We start from the raw sequence: 17,030 nt of genomic DNA on the forward strand, positions 1-17,030 counted from the left end.
TCCAAGTTCTAAACTCACATACTAACAGAGACCCATAAAACCTTATGCAGTTTTTCAAAGAAGTCACCACATCAAGTCATAATTCATTACAATCCACACACTAACAGCAGAAATAACCAAACAAAGTTAAGACGTCTGAGGTCTTTTTAACAGATTAAACAACAATCCCCATGAACTGAACACACAGTTTTCCTAAAGGATCCTTTAACACAAACACCGTTACATAGCTTTCCACATAAGGAACGGTACCACGTGAGGACATATTCGTTCCACCTCATCTTTTCCAGCATCCTCACCATCTAATCTGAAACATCAACTAGCATCCTTGTTTCGTCTCCTGCACGTGATAAACTATGCGGATAAACATAATCCAGAAGATGACTCGTTAGTATAAAAACTGATGAATAAATGCTCGTGCTACGACCAACACATTCTAAGAATCCACAAGGAACGTAGATCATCAGACAAATTGAATGGAAAGGTCGAGTCTAATCTCTATAATGTCAAAAAGTTGTTAACAAGATCAAGTATTTTGTCAACAGATGCTAACATATCCAAAATGATGAACGGAAAGACCAGGAATTTGTTTCTTACCTGCAATGCTAGACAAATTTAGGAGCTTGGACCATAAACTCTGATGCTCTCTTCAATTTTTACCTGACAATATGGACACAGGCCACCCACTGTTTTGAAGTTCCTTTCATAACAAGGAAAACAAATGACTTGGTGTGTGCAAGGTAAGAACACCACAGACACTTCATTCTGCAAGCAAAGCATGCAGTTCCAGTGCCTGGAGGTTTCTTGAGAAGATCCATATGGAGCAGTAGATGATGATGCCGTTGCTTCAGTGATGTTGCTCCAGAAACTGTCATCCTCCAGTAACATATCTGGCATTTGACAAGACATGCGGAGACGAGAGAGCTCATCTTCAAGTCTTTTACGGTCATCCCTTGCTAGCCGACTGTCTATCTCCACTTTCTTGCGCAGCTTTAACAACTGGGCTCTTGACTCAGCTTTATGAATCTGCACCTTTCTAGTTTCTTCAGCCAGCACGGCAACCATATGCTCTTTTTCCTTAATTTCCTGCTTCCATTTCATCTGCTAGTAAAACCAGGGAGGAAAAGAAAAGGTTTAGTCTTCCCCAATCATACATAGGAGTCTGTTGGGCATCATCATGCCTGTATATAAAAATTCCATCAAGCTACCAGTATCAAAACAAAGAAATCACAAATGGAAATTACAGCAAGAAGTAAACTTATCAAGCATCCTTCAATATGCAGCCTATTCCAATTTGATTTGGTCATCAATAAGTTGTAAACAAGATGTTTCGACCTTCACCATTCACGTTGATTGACAAAGTTCGTCAGTATCATAAAATTTGACAAATTCAGGATCCAAAATGAATAATATGGAAACACGCCATTTAGCAATAAATGATGTTCTATACCCAATTCCTTTTGCATTAAATACTTTTACTTTTATGATTTTATCCTATGAAAGCCAGAGAACAAAATTTCTTACAGGAGATGAAACTTAAGAAAAAAGACAACATAATGGCTAAGTTAGGTAAAGACATAGAGGTTCTACATCTTTGTAGGTAAGAAAATATCAGTGGAGTTATACTTCTATTGTTCAATTAACATAAACTTCAATTAATAATTCAACCTCAATCCAAAAAACAATTAATGTTAATGCCCAGATTATGGTCATAAGTAGGAAATTCTGATAAGAGAAAAATGTTGAATATCTTTAGGGAAACAAATTGTTGACTAGAAGTTCCTGCAGACTATCTTATCAATATCAGTTTTATTATTCTGAGATGCATATTAAATTTGACAAATAATCAAATAGCAAATCCAAGTGCAAAGTCAGTATTTCCGGATAACGCATAGATATCATAGGGTGACACAGATAGTATCTCAACTTTACATAAGAAGAAAAGGAGGAAAAGCAAAGACGAGAAACAGATTTGCATGAATTGGGACCAAAAGATATGAAGGTGGATAAAGTGAAAAATGATTGAACAACCTTCAGTGTATTTGAAGGCAGATAAGAAGGAGGTTGGTTGTGAAGATGACACAGACCCAAGTAGAGGATGGGTGTGGACAAGACGATGCTTATTTGGCATAGGCCATTTTTTCCTTGGCTGGCAATAGTGATAAATGGGAGAAAAGTTCTAAAGAGAAGCCGTCATGTTGTCTATTCTGCTCCCATTCTGGGAATTAGTTTTTGGTTCATACAACTCTATCAGTTGAATTTAATGTCTTAAGCCTCACTTACTAGTTTTGGCTGGATAGTGCCGAACCCAGCGCAGTAACCTGTTTACTAGAAATAGTCACGTATTGTAGGATTGTGATAGGTCCAGCATAAACATCAAGCTAGCCAAGTCGCACCTACTGGATTCCAGCCAGTCCAAAAATTATGGTACAAGCAAATCGGAAAACCCACATAATTGGTATGCAAATAATAGTGTTAGAGACACAAAGGGAAATTTGCATATAACATTTATCCAATCGAAAACAGCAGTTAATCTTATATCACCTTTAAATCTACATGTCAATCCAAAAAAGTAAACATAAGATATATTACTAAATTATCTGATTACTAGTTTATCAATCCTGCATTTATCCCACCACCACATCCTCACCACGTTCACCAGCCACTCTTTGCGTACACTTTCTACCTTCCCAAGCCACATAAAGCGAGAATAAGAACGGGAGCGTAAGAGTGGCAAAATCAAAGATTTTGCGAGTGGGGTAGCTTAGAACGTGTCATGAACTAATCATTATTGTATACATATTGATATATTTATCTACAATTTGCAATGTTCAAAAGGATGGATGTATGGTATGTGGTTTACAATTTCATACACTTTGTCAGGGTTCGACCCTTAATGGTAACAAAAATAACCTTTTACAAACCCGAAAAATATAGTAAGAAATAAAACATGATACGGTCTACCAAACCCTAGTACACCGATTTTCCACCCCATCACTCCAGTGCAATTTACCCATCTCTTTTCCTTCTTCCATCTTTTATTATTTCCTTCCCCATTCACCATCCCTATTAGACTCCATCCACCCAGTCCACAGCCACACACCTGCCTCCTCTTTTTCCTTTAATTCATTTTGAATCCAGCTTTTGATTTATTTCAATGTATTGCTCTTCCAAAACCACTTTCACCATCGCTACTTCTATCTAGCTCTTCTCCAAGCCTTACTTCTCATTCCACTGCGTTCATATTAAAATAAATTCAGAAACTCAGGATTTTGAAAAGGTTAAAGTGTAATTTTAGCATAATATAGAGCGCCTTAAGGCGGTAGCATGCCTCCAAGTTGATGAATCCAACTGCAAGCACTAGATAGAGATTGAACTACAACTGAAGCCTCAGCCATTACTCACGTACCTTTTCCTTCACAATGAAGCTCTTAGGAACAAAAGCAGTTGAAAGTCCTATACATAGTAGTCAATGGCGCACGACGCACAATGGCGCCAAGGGCTCCTTGAGCCATGGCGCATGGCCCACGGCGTGGCGCGCGCTTTTTCGAAGGATGGTGCAAATATAAGAAATAATCTATATATTTATAAAAGTAGTATTATTTTGACTAGATTAATGTATAAGGAGTTAAATAAAACATATAAAACAACAAATTCCACATAACAAAATTTGATATAATTAGAACGACCATTGTTGAACCATTGAAGGATAGCAAAAGTCCTAAAGATTCAAATGAATCCTAAATAGTTTATCAAAAAATAAGTCGAAGAAGAAGAGGCAGCCGCAGAAGAACAGAACAAAGAAGAGGCAGGAATGAACAGGTTACTCATGCATGCAGAGCGGATTATTTATTTCTGCTGGAATTCCCTTAATTATTAGGGTTTTTTTTTTATTAATTGATGGGCCCAGGCTGCCCAGGCACTTCTTCACTCGCGCGCGCCTCGGAAACACCTGAATGGCGCCCAGGCGCGTGCCATTGACTACACAGGTCCTATATAAAAGGGAAGTGCAAAATAGGCAAAGACAATAATTTCGGCAACAAAAGATGCACCAACTTAGCTTAACCAAGGGAACAAATTCATTAGTTCAGCTGTTTTCAGTACAAAATTTTCATTGAAGGACAAAACTCCTCTATGCATATGCATAACTCTCAAGTGGTTTTCTAGAGTTCTATAATGCACACACACTTCCAAAAATCACCCCGTGCGATGTCAGACACGCGTCGGACATGGACATCCAAATCATGTCGGACACGGCAGTTGCGTGCCCCAAAATATATAATAAAACAAGACGCGATGTGTGAACATGCCAAACGGCGTCTCGGACATGTTTGAGGACAGATTTGATTTTTTTTTTAATTTAAAAAAGTTTTGTGGCTAAGATACAACATAGAAAAGAAATCTATGAATGTGAACTTCTTAGCTTCCTCTCTTCTTTCTCTCTCTCTCCTTTCTAATTTCTTCAATGTTTGTTCCGCATCTCTCTTTCAGTCAATCTCTTTTCCATCAATGTAGATCTCTCGCTTGATGACCAGAATTGGAGTATGTTTTATTTGTGGATGAAGTTCCTGAAAAATCTCGAAATGGTCGTGATGAATTAACTAATTTGGATGACTAGAAATTTTTCATTGCATAGGTTAATTAAAGATTTATAGTTATTAACTTTTTAAGACGAACTTATTATGTATATTTTCTAAGTCATATATATTTTGATTAAGAACTTAGATACAAAACATGCTAGTTTTATGTCCTATCATAATCTTGAATTTCGATCTTCCCTTCATGGTGTTATACATTTTGATATTTGTCATATTGCGTATTTTAATTTTATGAGAATATATATTATATAGCAGGGTCAGTTCTGTGTCGTATCCAATATTTTTCAAATTTTTGTGTTGTGTTTGTGTTGTATCGACTATCGTGTCCGTGTCGCCATGTCCATGAAAATGCATCACGGGGAGAAATTAAATAGGGTGAAAATTGATTGGATAGGTGTTTAACATGAGGCTTTGCGGCCTAGGTCTCAAATGTATCTCTCAAATTCTTCTCTAAAGAGAAAGTTGAGCGCGGATATCATAGATTAGGTTGGATGAGTCAAGAAGCTTGCACCTAAAGTTGAACCTCTTCAACTAGGTTATAAAAATGAGATGAATAGGCAAGGTTAGAGAAAAGGAATGATAAATTTGGTCTTTTGGCCCAAAAATGTTTGGCCATTATGGTGGGAGATGAAGGGAAGAAGTAATGATCTCAACAATATGGGCAATTAATTATATTAAATTGTTAAAGGGAAATTATTCCCTAACTATAATGAGGAATATGATTTCTAAAAGTTGAGAATGAGAAAAGTTAAAATGCATATTTGATTTTTTGCCTTTGTTGCAATATTAGACGCTACATTCAATTAACGGTCACACCACTATAATAATGTGTCTACCGGCCATGAGAAGGACTAAGGAGAAGTAGTGACAAGAAAATCAAACTTCTTGTTTGAACACTTTAACTACATTAATTTTTGTTGTAATAGCTATTGTGCTGAACTTGCCAATAAGTTGTTCAAGTCCAATGTTCTAGAAGGAGCTTAGGAGCACACCCAAGGCAACACCTAAAGGCGAAGTGCTCCAGGAATGCCTCAGGTAATGGATGTCAGTGATTGTCCTCTGCAGCCTACGCCCAACTGCCCTAGTGGTCAGAGCCCAGCACTGGGCATGCGCACCCTAGCCTTAAGCCACTAAGCATATGTCTAGGAATCTCCAAAATTAGAAGGGCTAAATCATATAAATTTGTCATAAACTATGTCAAATTCAAGTACTATGCACTAAGCCAAGGCAATTAGATATTATTAAAAATGGAACTTTATTAAAGAATTTCTTGCTTCTATTCTCTTGTAATCTTTAATTTGTTTGTCCATAGCTGTTCTTGAGCTTTCTCTGGATTCAGAAAGAATATACTCTCTTTTAGGCTATTGTTTATCTATAGGTTGTTATATGTATATATATATATATTATCTTTTAGCTGTAAATTGCCAAGTTTTTATTTTGCTTAAAGATAATAAAAAGCTCCAATTTATTTTGTATAGTTCCTCATGAAAGAATTATTCCTTCACATGGTCTGATGTAAAGAAGATATTTTTGCTATTCTTTTTATATAAGATTATATTAATATAGTTTCTTCTTATTCATAGTATGTTGTGCCTTTTACACTCTACTTTTATATTACAATCTTTTCCTACTACTCTATGTTGTTTTGTTTTTGTTTAAATTCTAAACATTATTTTTCATTTTCAAAAATATAGAATGTGAAAATTCATGGGCATGCGCCTTATCATATGACACCTTTCAAAACATCGTTTCCTGAATTCTCCTAACATACCTAGGGCAAATGTCAAAGCCCTCAGAGAGTGCTTTGCCGTGCCAGGTCACTATCACTTCTTCAATATAAACAGAAACTGAATAGGACCTTGCTTGGAGAAACTAAATGGGGCTACATTTCCTTTGATGAGCACAATCCTTTTCTGCAAGAAATCTTTGCTTGTTCCTACATATTTTTCTATCAATTTTCGTGCATACACCTTAACACAACCAAGATGATTGGAAACGGTTTTTGACTCAATCATCTTTCTTGAGAAATCAAGCAATATAATAACTCAGTGATTCTTAATATAAATTTGGTGCTCCCTAGCGACAATTACCTAGCATTGATAGAAAAATGAGGTCTTATGAGGGAAATAACCTCTTCTACAATTTTAGTGCATTTTCTCCACCTAAAATAGAGGCTTACTTAACAAAGTTTTCATGCAAAGGCTTATGATAATAAATTTGAATCTAACATAATCTTGCAGTCCCGGGAAGGATGCATAGTTATGAAACGCAATTTTTATGCATACAGTTATTCAAATATCAATCGTATCAAAAGTTCTAATCAAGGCAAGTTCTCCAAAAAGAGCATATGAGGGAAAACTATGCTCAGAAGGAAGTTTTCTTTAGGTTTCCGAGCAACGAAGTGCAATGGAAGATCATGAGATTAGTATCAAACAATGATATATCGTATAGTGGAATTAAATCTGACATCTAAGAGGAAAATAATTAAAGAGTCTATCTCAAAGCTTTAATTATATGCCCAATCGCATGTCTCATTAATACAATGACAAAATCTCATACTTACAGAACTGGGGCTCTTCTATGCAAAATGGATTGACCATGGATATACAAAAATCCAATTAATGATCCTTCATGGCTAAATGATTCAAATGAAATTTCATGGAGAATCATCCATTCATTGCATGCTTAAATAAAATATGAAATATCAAACTATACAGAATCTATGAATCTAGTAAAGCATATTCTTCAGAATTCACCAGCAAATTTAGACAGAAGGAAGGCTGTGTAAGAGAAATATTATTAAATAGGATACAGTATTTCTGTAAGAATGTAAGTAAAAGAAATCACACACAATCAAATCTGTAAAAGTGCTCTATGAAGTACATTGAAATTTTATGTGTTGTTCTATCAGATGGTGCACACATGCACATGCTGGTGCGTGGGTGTTTTGGGGGGGGGGGGGGGGGGCTGACAAAAATCAAGGAGAGCCACTCTAAACTGGACTTGGAATTAATATCTCAGAATATACTTCTGGGTCAAGCTATATCAGCATAAGATCAGAAACTTACACAAAATTCAAATATTGTATGGATAAAGATATCCGATCCAATAATACTGGACTTGGCATAGGTATGAATGCTATTTGAAATCTATTAATGACAACATTAGCATCTTTTTCTAAACATTTTAAGACAAACGAAGAAAGTATGACAATCAAATAGGATAATATTCTGATGCATACTGGGACATTCGTAGAATAACTAATATGAAGTTATGGTATCAATCCAGAAAAGACCCTTAGCCCACAAACAGTCTCACAATCGCTTAACAGTAAAATTTAGATGCATCCCACTCCTGAAGATACAAACAAAATTTCCAGGCGACTTGTTAAGGTTGCCCAACTAACAAGTCGCCCAACAGTCCTCAGAACCTACCTCTCAACTGAAAAAGGTTAAGAGACTCTCAAAATGCGTAAACTTTCAGCCAAACTGATTCAGTTTACAATCTATTAGTGTCAGAGAGAATGCTACAGAATTCCACAGAGCAAGCTGATAAAGCCAAAAGAACATGAAAATTTTATGATCTTAAATCCTCACTGCATGACATAGAAGTTAGTCAAATTGTGTTTTTCTTTTGGCTGATAACGGAGAGAAACTAAAAGGGTTCTTAAGTGCTTAATTCCATACAGCAGTTTAAGGAAGAAAGGTTTAGAAGTATGAATCCTTCTTCTCCCTTTCGCTAAAGGTTTCTCTTATAAGCAAAGATATACTAAGGCATCCATGTTTATGAGGTCATGTAATGCCAAAGTCCACATCGAGACTGATATGGTGACGACTATCTCATTTTCTGATAAGTTCACTTCAACAATAGCAATAGATTTATATAAAAATGAAAACCTAGAGCGAAAATGTTACCATATAGTCATATACGATAATGTAGCATGCCCTTGATAGAGAAAACAAATATCACACTGCATTGCGGATGGGAGGAAAAGATGAATTACCCTAGAGGTGTTTGTGCATTAAAAATCAAGGGAAATTTTATTTATGTCCAGTGAGTAAGAGCTATTGAGTAAATGTTATAAATGGTCCCTTAAACTTTTTGTTAGAATCACCTTAGTCTCTCATCTTCATTTCCTCACGTTATCCGGTCCCTTAGTCAACTTTCCGCTAAATAATTCACGGAAATCCGGTCATGGGACTTGCACATGCCATATTTTTATAGGTAAATAAGCGACTATAAACCTTTCTAAATACAAGTGTATGTGAAAAAAAGATTCATCTTTGTTCTAACAAGGTATACCTAGTTACTCCTGAAATAATAGCATATGTGGTTCACTCGTTCTAATTTCGGTGCCTTTTTCTGCAGAAAAGTTGACTAAGGGATTGGAATGAAATAAAATACAAACTTTAGGGATGATAAAGTTAGGAAATGAAGGTGAGAGGCTAAAATGATTCTAAAAACAATCTCAAGGAACCATTTATGAGGTTTACAGAAAAGCTATATATTCATCAAAAAGGACTATATTGCAACAATAAGGGAGCATTGGAAATGCATAGATAATTATTATATCTGATTCAATGGAATGACGCACCTCAGCTTCTGCAGCTTCTTTCTCTACTTCAAGCAACTCTAGTTCCAGCTGCAGCAGCCTCTGCTTCTCTTCCTCACACTGTGATCGAAATATGCTGGTCTGCTTCCCAAAATCAGCAAGCTTTTTCATGCATCTCCTTTCTCTCGTCAGAACTTCTTTCATCTCTCTGTTAGACTCTGAAGCGTTCAACTTAAGTGCTTGAATATCTGCTCTAATTTGGGAATTTTTAGTTTCCAGCCTTCTCACAGTCTCAGTCATGAAGCTTACTTCAAGATTCACTTTTCGCAGGGACTGTTCTGTCTCCATAAGCCTCAATACGCATGACTTTTCAGCATGGATTTTGTCATTTTTCCTTTTTTCCTTATCCAATTTCTCCATCCTTAACATCTTAAGTTCCAGCAAATCTTTACTTAACCTTTTCGCGGAATCTACCACTTTCCGGTGAGCCCATTCCTTTTGCCCTTTCACTTCTTCCTGAAGGTCCCTGATACTTTTTACCAGGTCAGCTATCACAGCAGTTCTTGGATCATCAGAACAAACCTCATAGGTGCAGTCTGTTATGGATGTAAGGAACTCAGGACTCAAAATATCAGAAATTTCTATTGGTTTTTCACTGGCAGTTGGAACAGCCTGCCCCCCAATTTCTCTCTGTACAGCAGCCATAAGGAAAATGACATCCCGTCTAAAATGAGATGCAAATGCTGGTGTCAGATTGATCCTTTCCAAGATCCCAACCTTGTTCAGTGATGAACCAGTATCCGATTCAGATGTAACTTTCTTGGAAACAGAAGATGAACCAAGCGCACCAGCATCTTCATTTTTATTGTGACTACTACTGCCAGAAGACCCATGAACCAACATGCTATTCATATTCTGATTCCCACTCTGCAGATGAGAAGTTATGGTGGTTGATGGAACATGACCCCAGTTCCTGATTAAAAGATGCCAGATGGCATCGGACCTTCGCATGCCCAGGTGCATTTCCATGACAGAATCTACCAGAGTTTCGTGCACGGACTCATATAACTCATCCATGTCGTTGAAAGGTTCCATTTTTGGCTCAAACTTTTTTTCAAGGAAAGCAATTGTATTTGCCAAAATGTTGTTCAGAAGATCCATTGGACCATGAATGTACCCAGCACTTAGGAATGCCTTTTCTACTTCTGGCATACAATATCCTAATTTCAACAGCCAATCTCTGGCTTCATTATATAACACTTCAAGCTTGGAATAAAGAAATTCCTCCAGCTCATCTTCTGTATATTTGAACCTGTTTGTGTTTGATGCAGAACTTACATTTGGCTGAGGATTCTTGTCCTTGGAATCCTGCAGTCCACCATGATTCTTGTTCGACATTTGAGCCAAATCAAGACTAGAACTGAATGCTTCAGGCTTCTTGTTGATTGCATCAGACTTCTTTGACTTAGTTTTTCCTTTGCTCTTTGAGTGTTTACCTCCTCTTGAACCAGCCATGGCAACAACCTTAAATGAAAACAACTAAAATTCACAATTCTACCCTCCACAAGACACAAGAAAATGCATTTACAGCCATATGCTCATCTCAGACTAAACTTTAGAGTTATAAAAACAAAAGATGCAGAAATAATAAGTGAGTAACATAAAATTTTCTACTGCAAATGTTAATATTCTAATTCTCTCTGATAAATCCACAACTTATATAAAATTATAAAAATGATGTGATAAGAATTGAAGCAGTTTTCCTGTTTGTAAGGATCTCTAGTGTCCTCACATATATTTCAGAAAACCTTCAAATTAGTACCAAAAAGGAAAAAACAACGCAATTAGTAGATCTCAATTCAAAAATGGTTCAAGTGAGGTAGTTTTTACATCCAAGAATTGCTCTTATAAAATAATTTAGTTTCTAATAAAGAAATTAAGACTCATTCCAAACACATTACTAATCAAAACTAAAAGTCTATTCCAGATAAAGAACTTACTTTATATCATGTCAAAAATATATCAAAAAGAAAAGGTGAGAGACGGAACCCCTAAATCATAATTTGTACAATTGATTCTGAAAAAAGCAATTTCAAGGTAATAATTTCAATGTAAATGAATGAGATATCAGAAAACCTAAAATTTACTGAAAAACATGTAGGCCTACTTAATTATAAAACTTCCCAGGCGCAAGTCTCCGATGTCGAAGTTTCTGCCCACTGCTCCCACAAAAAGAAGAAATGATTGCTTAGCTTATAAGCTCTCTCTCCTAATATATAGGTCAGACTCACTGAAGAAATGGCAAGAGGAAGCGAAGCAGAGATCCAGACCACAAGATGATACAGGAAAAAAATCTACTCTAAAATTACTGGGATAAAATTGTTTAAATCCCAGACGAAGCAATAGAAGGGCATTTTGAAAACAAGAAGAGGTCGTATTCAATGCACATTGTAATTTGATAACAGATATCAAGAATCTTTCTTAAATTGGTCGTAGCAACACCTAATTCACAACCATTCACCTACCGGAATACACCTGGCATACATGCATGAAATGAAATTTGAAAAGTGCCTCGAGATACGAATTTTAAGCAATCCTATAATATAAAGGAACTTTATATTGATGAGTGACCAAATTAAATTTATCATCTACACCAGAAGGTCGGAGGACAAAAAAGGAAAACTTAATTTTGAAATATATTCTTATTCCACTACGCATCCAAGAGAGAATATCAATAAACCATGATATACAAGTCTGTAGAGAAAAATGCAATAATTACTTACCTTAAAAGTTGAATAAAAGAACATGAAAATAAAGATTTTCCCAAAATGCTTTTGCAAACTTAGGTGAGTCCTATTCAGTGATTTATACCGATTCCTTTTCTAGTATAAAAATTTAATGCACGAGGATATTTTGCTATTGATGGGTAATGACAAAATCTATGACAATCATCCTTAATAAGTACTCCTCTCATATCAACACCTAAATAATATAGATGTTTGCTGAAATGACTAAACAAGGAACAATGTGTCCAAATCCTTAATTTTATGCAAATTCGAATATGCATGCAAACTTATAATCTCTAAGCTTATGGTATCTCAGAATAGCAGGTAGATCTGTTTCAGTATACAATGGGGTAAGAGAGACCTGAAGGATGATTTGCAACACTGTTTTACATCACGAGATGGGATTATTATATGTGGACTTTCAAGCAAATTCTTTTGTACACCTCTGGGCAATTGGATGATCCTAGACAGACATGAACTTGTCATTTCAATTGCGAGGAAATACCATAAACAAAGACAGACAAATTTTGTTCAACCAGCTATCAATTTTCATATCATTTACAAACTGATTACTGACTCATTTCTGCTTGGTCATAAATGGTCACCTAAATTACTATCAGAAGTTCCATAAGTTTATAACATGGATAATTAGAATCCCCTCCCTTGCGGTTTGCTATAATTATGCGTCGATCCCCTGTGGTTTGGGAAATTACATCTCGCACCCCTAAGGTTTGCTTCTATCTATTGTACAATTTTTTCTGACTAAATTACCCTTATAATGGTGAAGATATACCTCATCACATGCGTATGAGGATAATTTGGTCATAAAAAAATATTTGACATGCAATAAGTCAATAATAAGGTAATAGGGGTAAATATAGATTTTTTTCTGAATTTTTTGTTAATATCAACAAATTCAGTGAATTTTAACTAATGAACAAACTTATTTGTTAGACGGAAGCAAACCTCAGGGTGTTATATGTAATTTCTCAAACTACATGGAGTCAATTACACCAGACCTCAGGGAGGAGAGTGTAATTATCCCTTTATAATAATAGAACATTTGTATCATTTTCATTTAGCAGTGGAATAGGAATGCAGTAGCATATTACTTAAACCTCCTGTACTTTTTGCCAAACAAATAGCAAATGTCCATATTGACTAGCTGATTGTTCTGAAATGAAATTCACAGCAGAAAACATTACTTAATGAACAATATCCAGTTCACTAGAAATACATAACCCTTTAGATCAGACCTTGACACAAAGTTGCAGTGAGATAAATGGTCAACACAAATAAGGAGTGATTGAGATGAATTAGCAAATTACTCTTAAACTGAGCAAGATTAGACTTTCTTTACAAGTTAGAAAATGCTAATAGAAAAATGTACTGGTAATTTGACATCTTTACATGCCATACCACCACCTCTTAAGTTATAGTTTTCTTTCATTCAAGTTCAATGTTTTATCAATGCAGGTAAAACTGACATTTCGTAGTTCACCCAGCACAGGGGGGCAAATTAACCATTTTCCGAAGTCTTTCCTTGCACCACATGGTGCCTCCGGAAAGGAGGAAAGAGAATGATAATGATAGCTGATCCAAAGTTATATCTATAGGGAATCGGATGTCTGCAGCAACCATAAAGATCAAATGAATTTTTGGTTGATGACAGGTCTAATATGTCATAATTTCCTCTGCTCTGAAGTTTGACAATAGTCCTGATATAAAAATTTCCAAGCATAAGACCGCACATCTAGTGTAAGTTGCATTATGGAGCTGGCAAAAAGACTGAAGAAATTTTAAGTAGCAAGGAGATGGTGCCTTAAGGAAATCAAACTGGATTAAGATATCACAAAAACATTTTCTGAAGAGTTCAATAGGAAGCTGGACTCAGCACACCATTCACCTTTCTGCTCCAGCAATTAGAGTAGGTAAATTAGTTTACTATGATATTTAGCAGGAAGAATCCAATTCCAAAGCCTGAAAAATACTGAATTTAGCAGAAAACTCTCAAATCACAAGAAAAACATCCTTATATACTTAATTTAGACAGTGACGAGCTCCTGTATATTGCAATAAAGGTTAATAATACTAACAAGAAAAGATAACTTACCGCTGTTTGACCCTAATTCACCCAGGGATGCAGTAGCCTTTGCCTTCACTTTTCTCCTTCTGACCTTTCTCACTGGCCAAACCTCCACCAGGTCCTATCCCTTCTAAAGGCTTATCCAGAAAGTCGTCAACTCTTCTTGTGAAACTCATTCTCTAATCGTTTAAGCTCCAATACTAGTAACCAAGTTCTTAATACAGAGTAGTCAACCACTCTTTGTGCAAGCTGTTCGAAGAATTTTCAGTTCTCCAGCATCAAGCTCTTTTGGCAACGCACAGTTTGAAAAAGATTCAGGGACTCCATGTGCTTCAAGGGTGAACCCTTCATGAACAAGTTTACACGCATAATTAACATCACACACAAATTAACACATATAATTAATGAAATTTCTCCAATTACCCTATAGATTTAACGTCAGTCTTGATTAGGCATTTTCTTGAATAATTCAAGTAGAATACCTTGAAATTCAGGCTACAACCCAATATAATTCTTTCCATCAAATATGCATAAAAATAGCATTGAGCAACCCCAACTCATCCAAAAATTTAAACGGTTAAAGAGGAAGCACGTTTGATATTTAACATCTCCAACACACACGCACACACCGGCGCGACATGTAAGCTGTATTCGTTTTGTGAAACTCCTGGCTCATATACTTTGTTGAATGACCATCTCATTTAAACATTTAAAGTGATGAGAGCCATTCAATTTTCAATGTCTGAGACAAATAGATCCACAGCCAATTTAAAATTTTCATTCTGAAGCAAAATCCGGTTCTGGGTACCTCTAAATCAATCCAAATGCAGCATTTTCTCAAACCCACTAAGGAATCGATTTAAGGAATTCATATTCATCCATTAACACTTTCGAGAAATAAGTTAGATTCGACAACTGCTGTGACTAAATTAAGTAGCTTAGATCAATTAAGACTAAGGGACGTTCATGAAAACATTAGTAGTATATTAACCCCAGTCATATATTTACATTATAATCAAGACAACAGGAATCAAAGAAAGAATTACGCGGAGGAAATATCAAAACCAAATTTTTACCAAAAGACAAATGACAAACATTTTTAGTCATTGTCATACGCTCGAACTCTCATTAGCATCAGGAAAATTCAGAACTATTCCGCAGCAATTAATTAGTTAACATGTCCTTTCACCGAATTCAGAAACACAGATAAAAATCAACGGCTTATCAGGCAATTCCAATTGGACCCTTTAGGCAAAATATATCGACCAGAAACTTCAAAAATCTCTCACTCTCGGATCGGACTCCGTTCAAAAAGAAACAGATTAACAGCATGACAGCGCAGACATAATTACAAAACATTTTGCGAGTTGCAGGCCCAGATACAAACGTGGAAGTCACTGAAAATTGTGTGATAATGATCAAAATATGGCGAAAGAGAAACTTACCATTACAATCTACCTTCAAATAAGTGGTAAAACGCAAAGGGTTTGTTAACAGTGGGTGAAAAACCAGAGTTCCGATTGAAAATATCATCGGCGCTGAAACAAGTTCGGTAAAACTCGTCATAGTGAAGACAATACACCCAGAAATTTAGGAGTAATCAGAGACGGGAATCCGGCGGCTAACTGCTCAGAAAAAAGCAGATTTGGTAGCAACAGCAAAACGGAGAATGGTTGTGTCGGCTCTTGTCTTCCACTTGTGGAAAAGAGAAGTAAAACTGTGCTCAACTTATTAATAGCAGTAGCTTCAAAAGCCTGTTAAGACTTGATTAAATCTTTTGCTTTATATTGATCATCTTTAATGTTGAACAAACTCTTTTTTTTATTTTATCTTTCTTCCCAAAAAAGTAAAAATAAAAAAATTATATATATCACTTGTTTAACTCTTCTTTTCATTTAATAAATAAATTATTCTGTTAATTAAAATTAATTGATTTTTTTTAAATTAACAAAAAAATAAAAATAAAAAATTATATTTACTCCAATTGATTTATTACACGTCAAGCATATATTTTTTTTACTAAATACAAAAATTTAATTTACCTGTAATAAATTTTTATTAAATAAAAAAATATTAGGATACTAAATCTAATTTCTCAAATCATACAAATTTTATTTGTAACCCTAACAGTAATGATCAAAATCGAAGTAACTTAAAGTGAAGTGCTCCACAATTGGTTTGGGCCAAAAAATGGAAGCCCGCATAAAATCAAATATTGGGCCTAACAATCTCAACTTTGTAAAATTTATACTTTCTGATATATGACAATTTTTTTATCTTAAAAACATCACATGTAGTTCATATATGAAAGATATTACATCACATTGCCCTTAAATATATATTGAATGTGATTTTTTTTTCTTTTTTGTAGAAAAATCAACCAAAAAAAAGGGTTATATATAGTAAAACACAAAATTCGAAAAGTTGAGATGAAAAAAATAATTGAATGATAAAGTGTAAAAATGAATATAATTCGTATAGAAAAATATAATTTGCCCAACATTTTAATACTAGTCTCCGTGGAACTATTCGCTACAACAGATATAACAATTAATTATAGCTAATTATTAATATTAAATATAAATAGTTGTAGTAAATATTCATTAACTATGGCCGTGCAATATTCGTTAATCATAATTTTTACGGTTGTAACTAAAATATTTGCACTGATTAAGAGCTATGAAAAATGTTTCATGGTGGATAAGTTGAATTTTGCATCAATCATAATTAATAAAAAATATTTATCATCATTTTAATCCATAATTATTAAAATACAGACAATAATAATTTTTTTCTAAAAAAATATTAATAAAGTGAATTAATTTAAATTTTAACAACGTGAATTAATTTAAAATATAATTTTTTCCCCATAATGTGACTTTCAGTAATTTAGCTCCACATGGATGGGCGCACCCTTCACAGATACATTTTTTTAATGAAAAATTTAAATGAGATTTGACTAAAAATTAAATTAACCATATGATATTTGACCATCACATCATCGAAAATTA

General features: G+C 34.9%; 1 protein-coding gene across 2 annotated transcripts; it reads right to left on the reverse strand.

The window, feature by feature from the left end:
• Positions 1 to 22: 22 nt before the first annotated feature.
• On the reverse strand, positions 23 to 15,766 carry LOC105167121 (MND1-interacting protein 1). 2 transcript variants are annotated; one of them, XM_020695946.2, is made up of 5 exons: positions 15,465 to 15,766; positions 14,047 to 14,364; positions 9,190 to 10,671; positions 595 to 1,098; positions 23 to 337 (listed from the first exon to the last, which is right to left on the reverse strand). In XM_020695946.2, the coding sequence occupies exons 3-4, from the start codon at positions 10,660 to 10,662 to the stop codon at positions 613 to 615; spliced, it is 1,959 nt and encodes a 652-aa protein (XP_020551605.1). In that variant the 5' UTR covers positions 10,663 to 10,671; positions 14,047 to 14,364; positions 15,465 to 15,766; the 3' UTR covers positions 23 to 337; positions 595 to 612. The 2 variants fall into 2 exon arrangements, with proteins under 2 accessions (XP_020551605.1, XP_088735804.1); XM_088879678.1 differs by lacking the exons at positions 14,047 to 14,364; positions 15,465 to 15,766 and adding an exon at positions 11,315 to 14,013.
• Positions 15,767 to 17,030: the final 1,264 nt, after the last annotated feature.

The sequence above is a fragment of the Sesamum indicum genome, linkage group LG1, assembly GCF_026168435.1.
Source record: "Sesamum indicum cultivar Baizhima isolate 11 linkage group LG1, ASM2616843v1, whole genome shotgun sequence".
Taxonomy (NCBI): domain Eukaryota; kingdom Viridiplantae; phylum Streptophyta; class Magnoliopsida; order Lamiales; family Pedaliaceae; genus Sesamum; species Sesamum indicum.

Excerpts from the sequence above, each read along its gene's own strand:
- LOC105167121 (XM_020695946.2), bottom strand. The coding sequence starts at position 10,662 with ATGGCTGGTTCAAGAGGAGGTAAACACTCAAAGAGCAAAGGAAAAACT. Across the intron at positions 1,099-9,189 it reads AAGAAGCTGCAGAAGCTGAG|ATGAAATGGAAGCAGGAAAT; the intron begins GTGCGTCATTCC and ends TTTTACTAGCAG.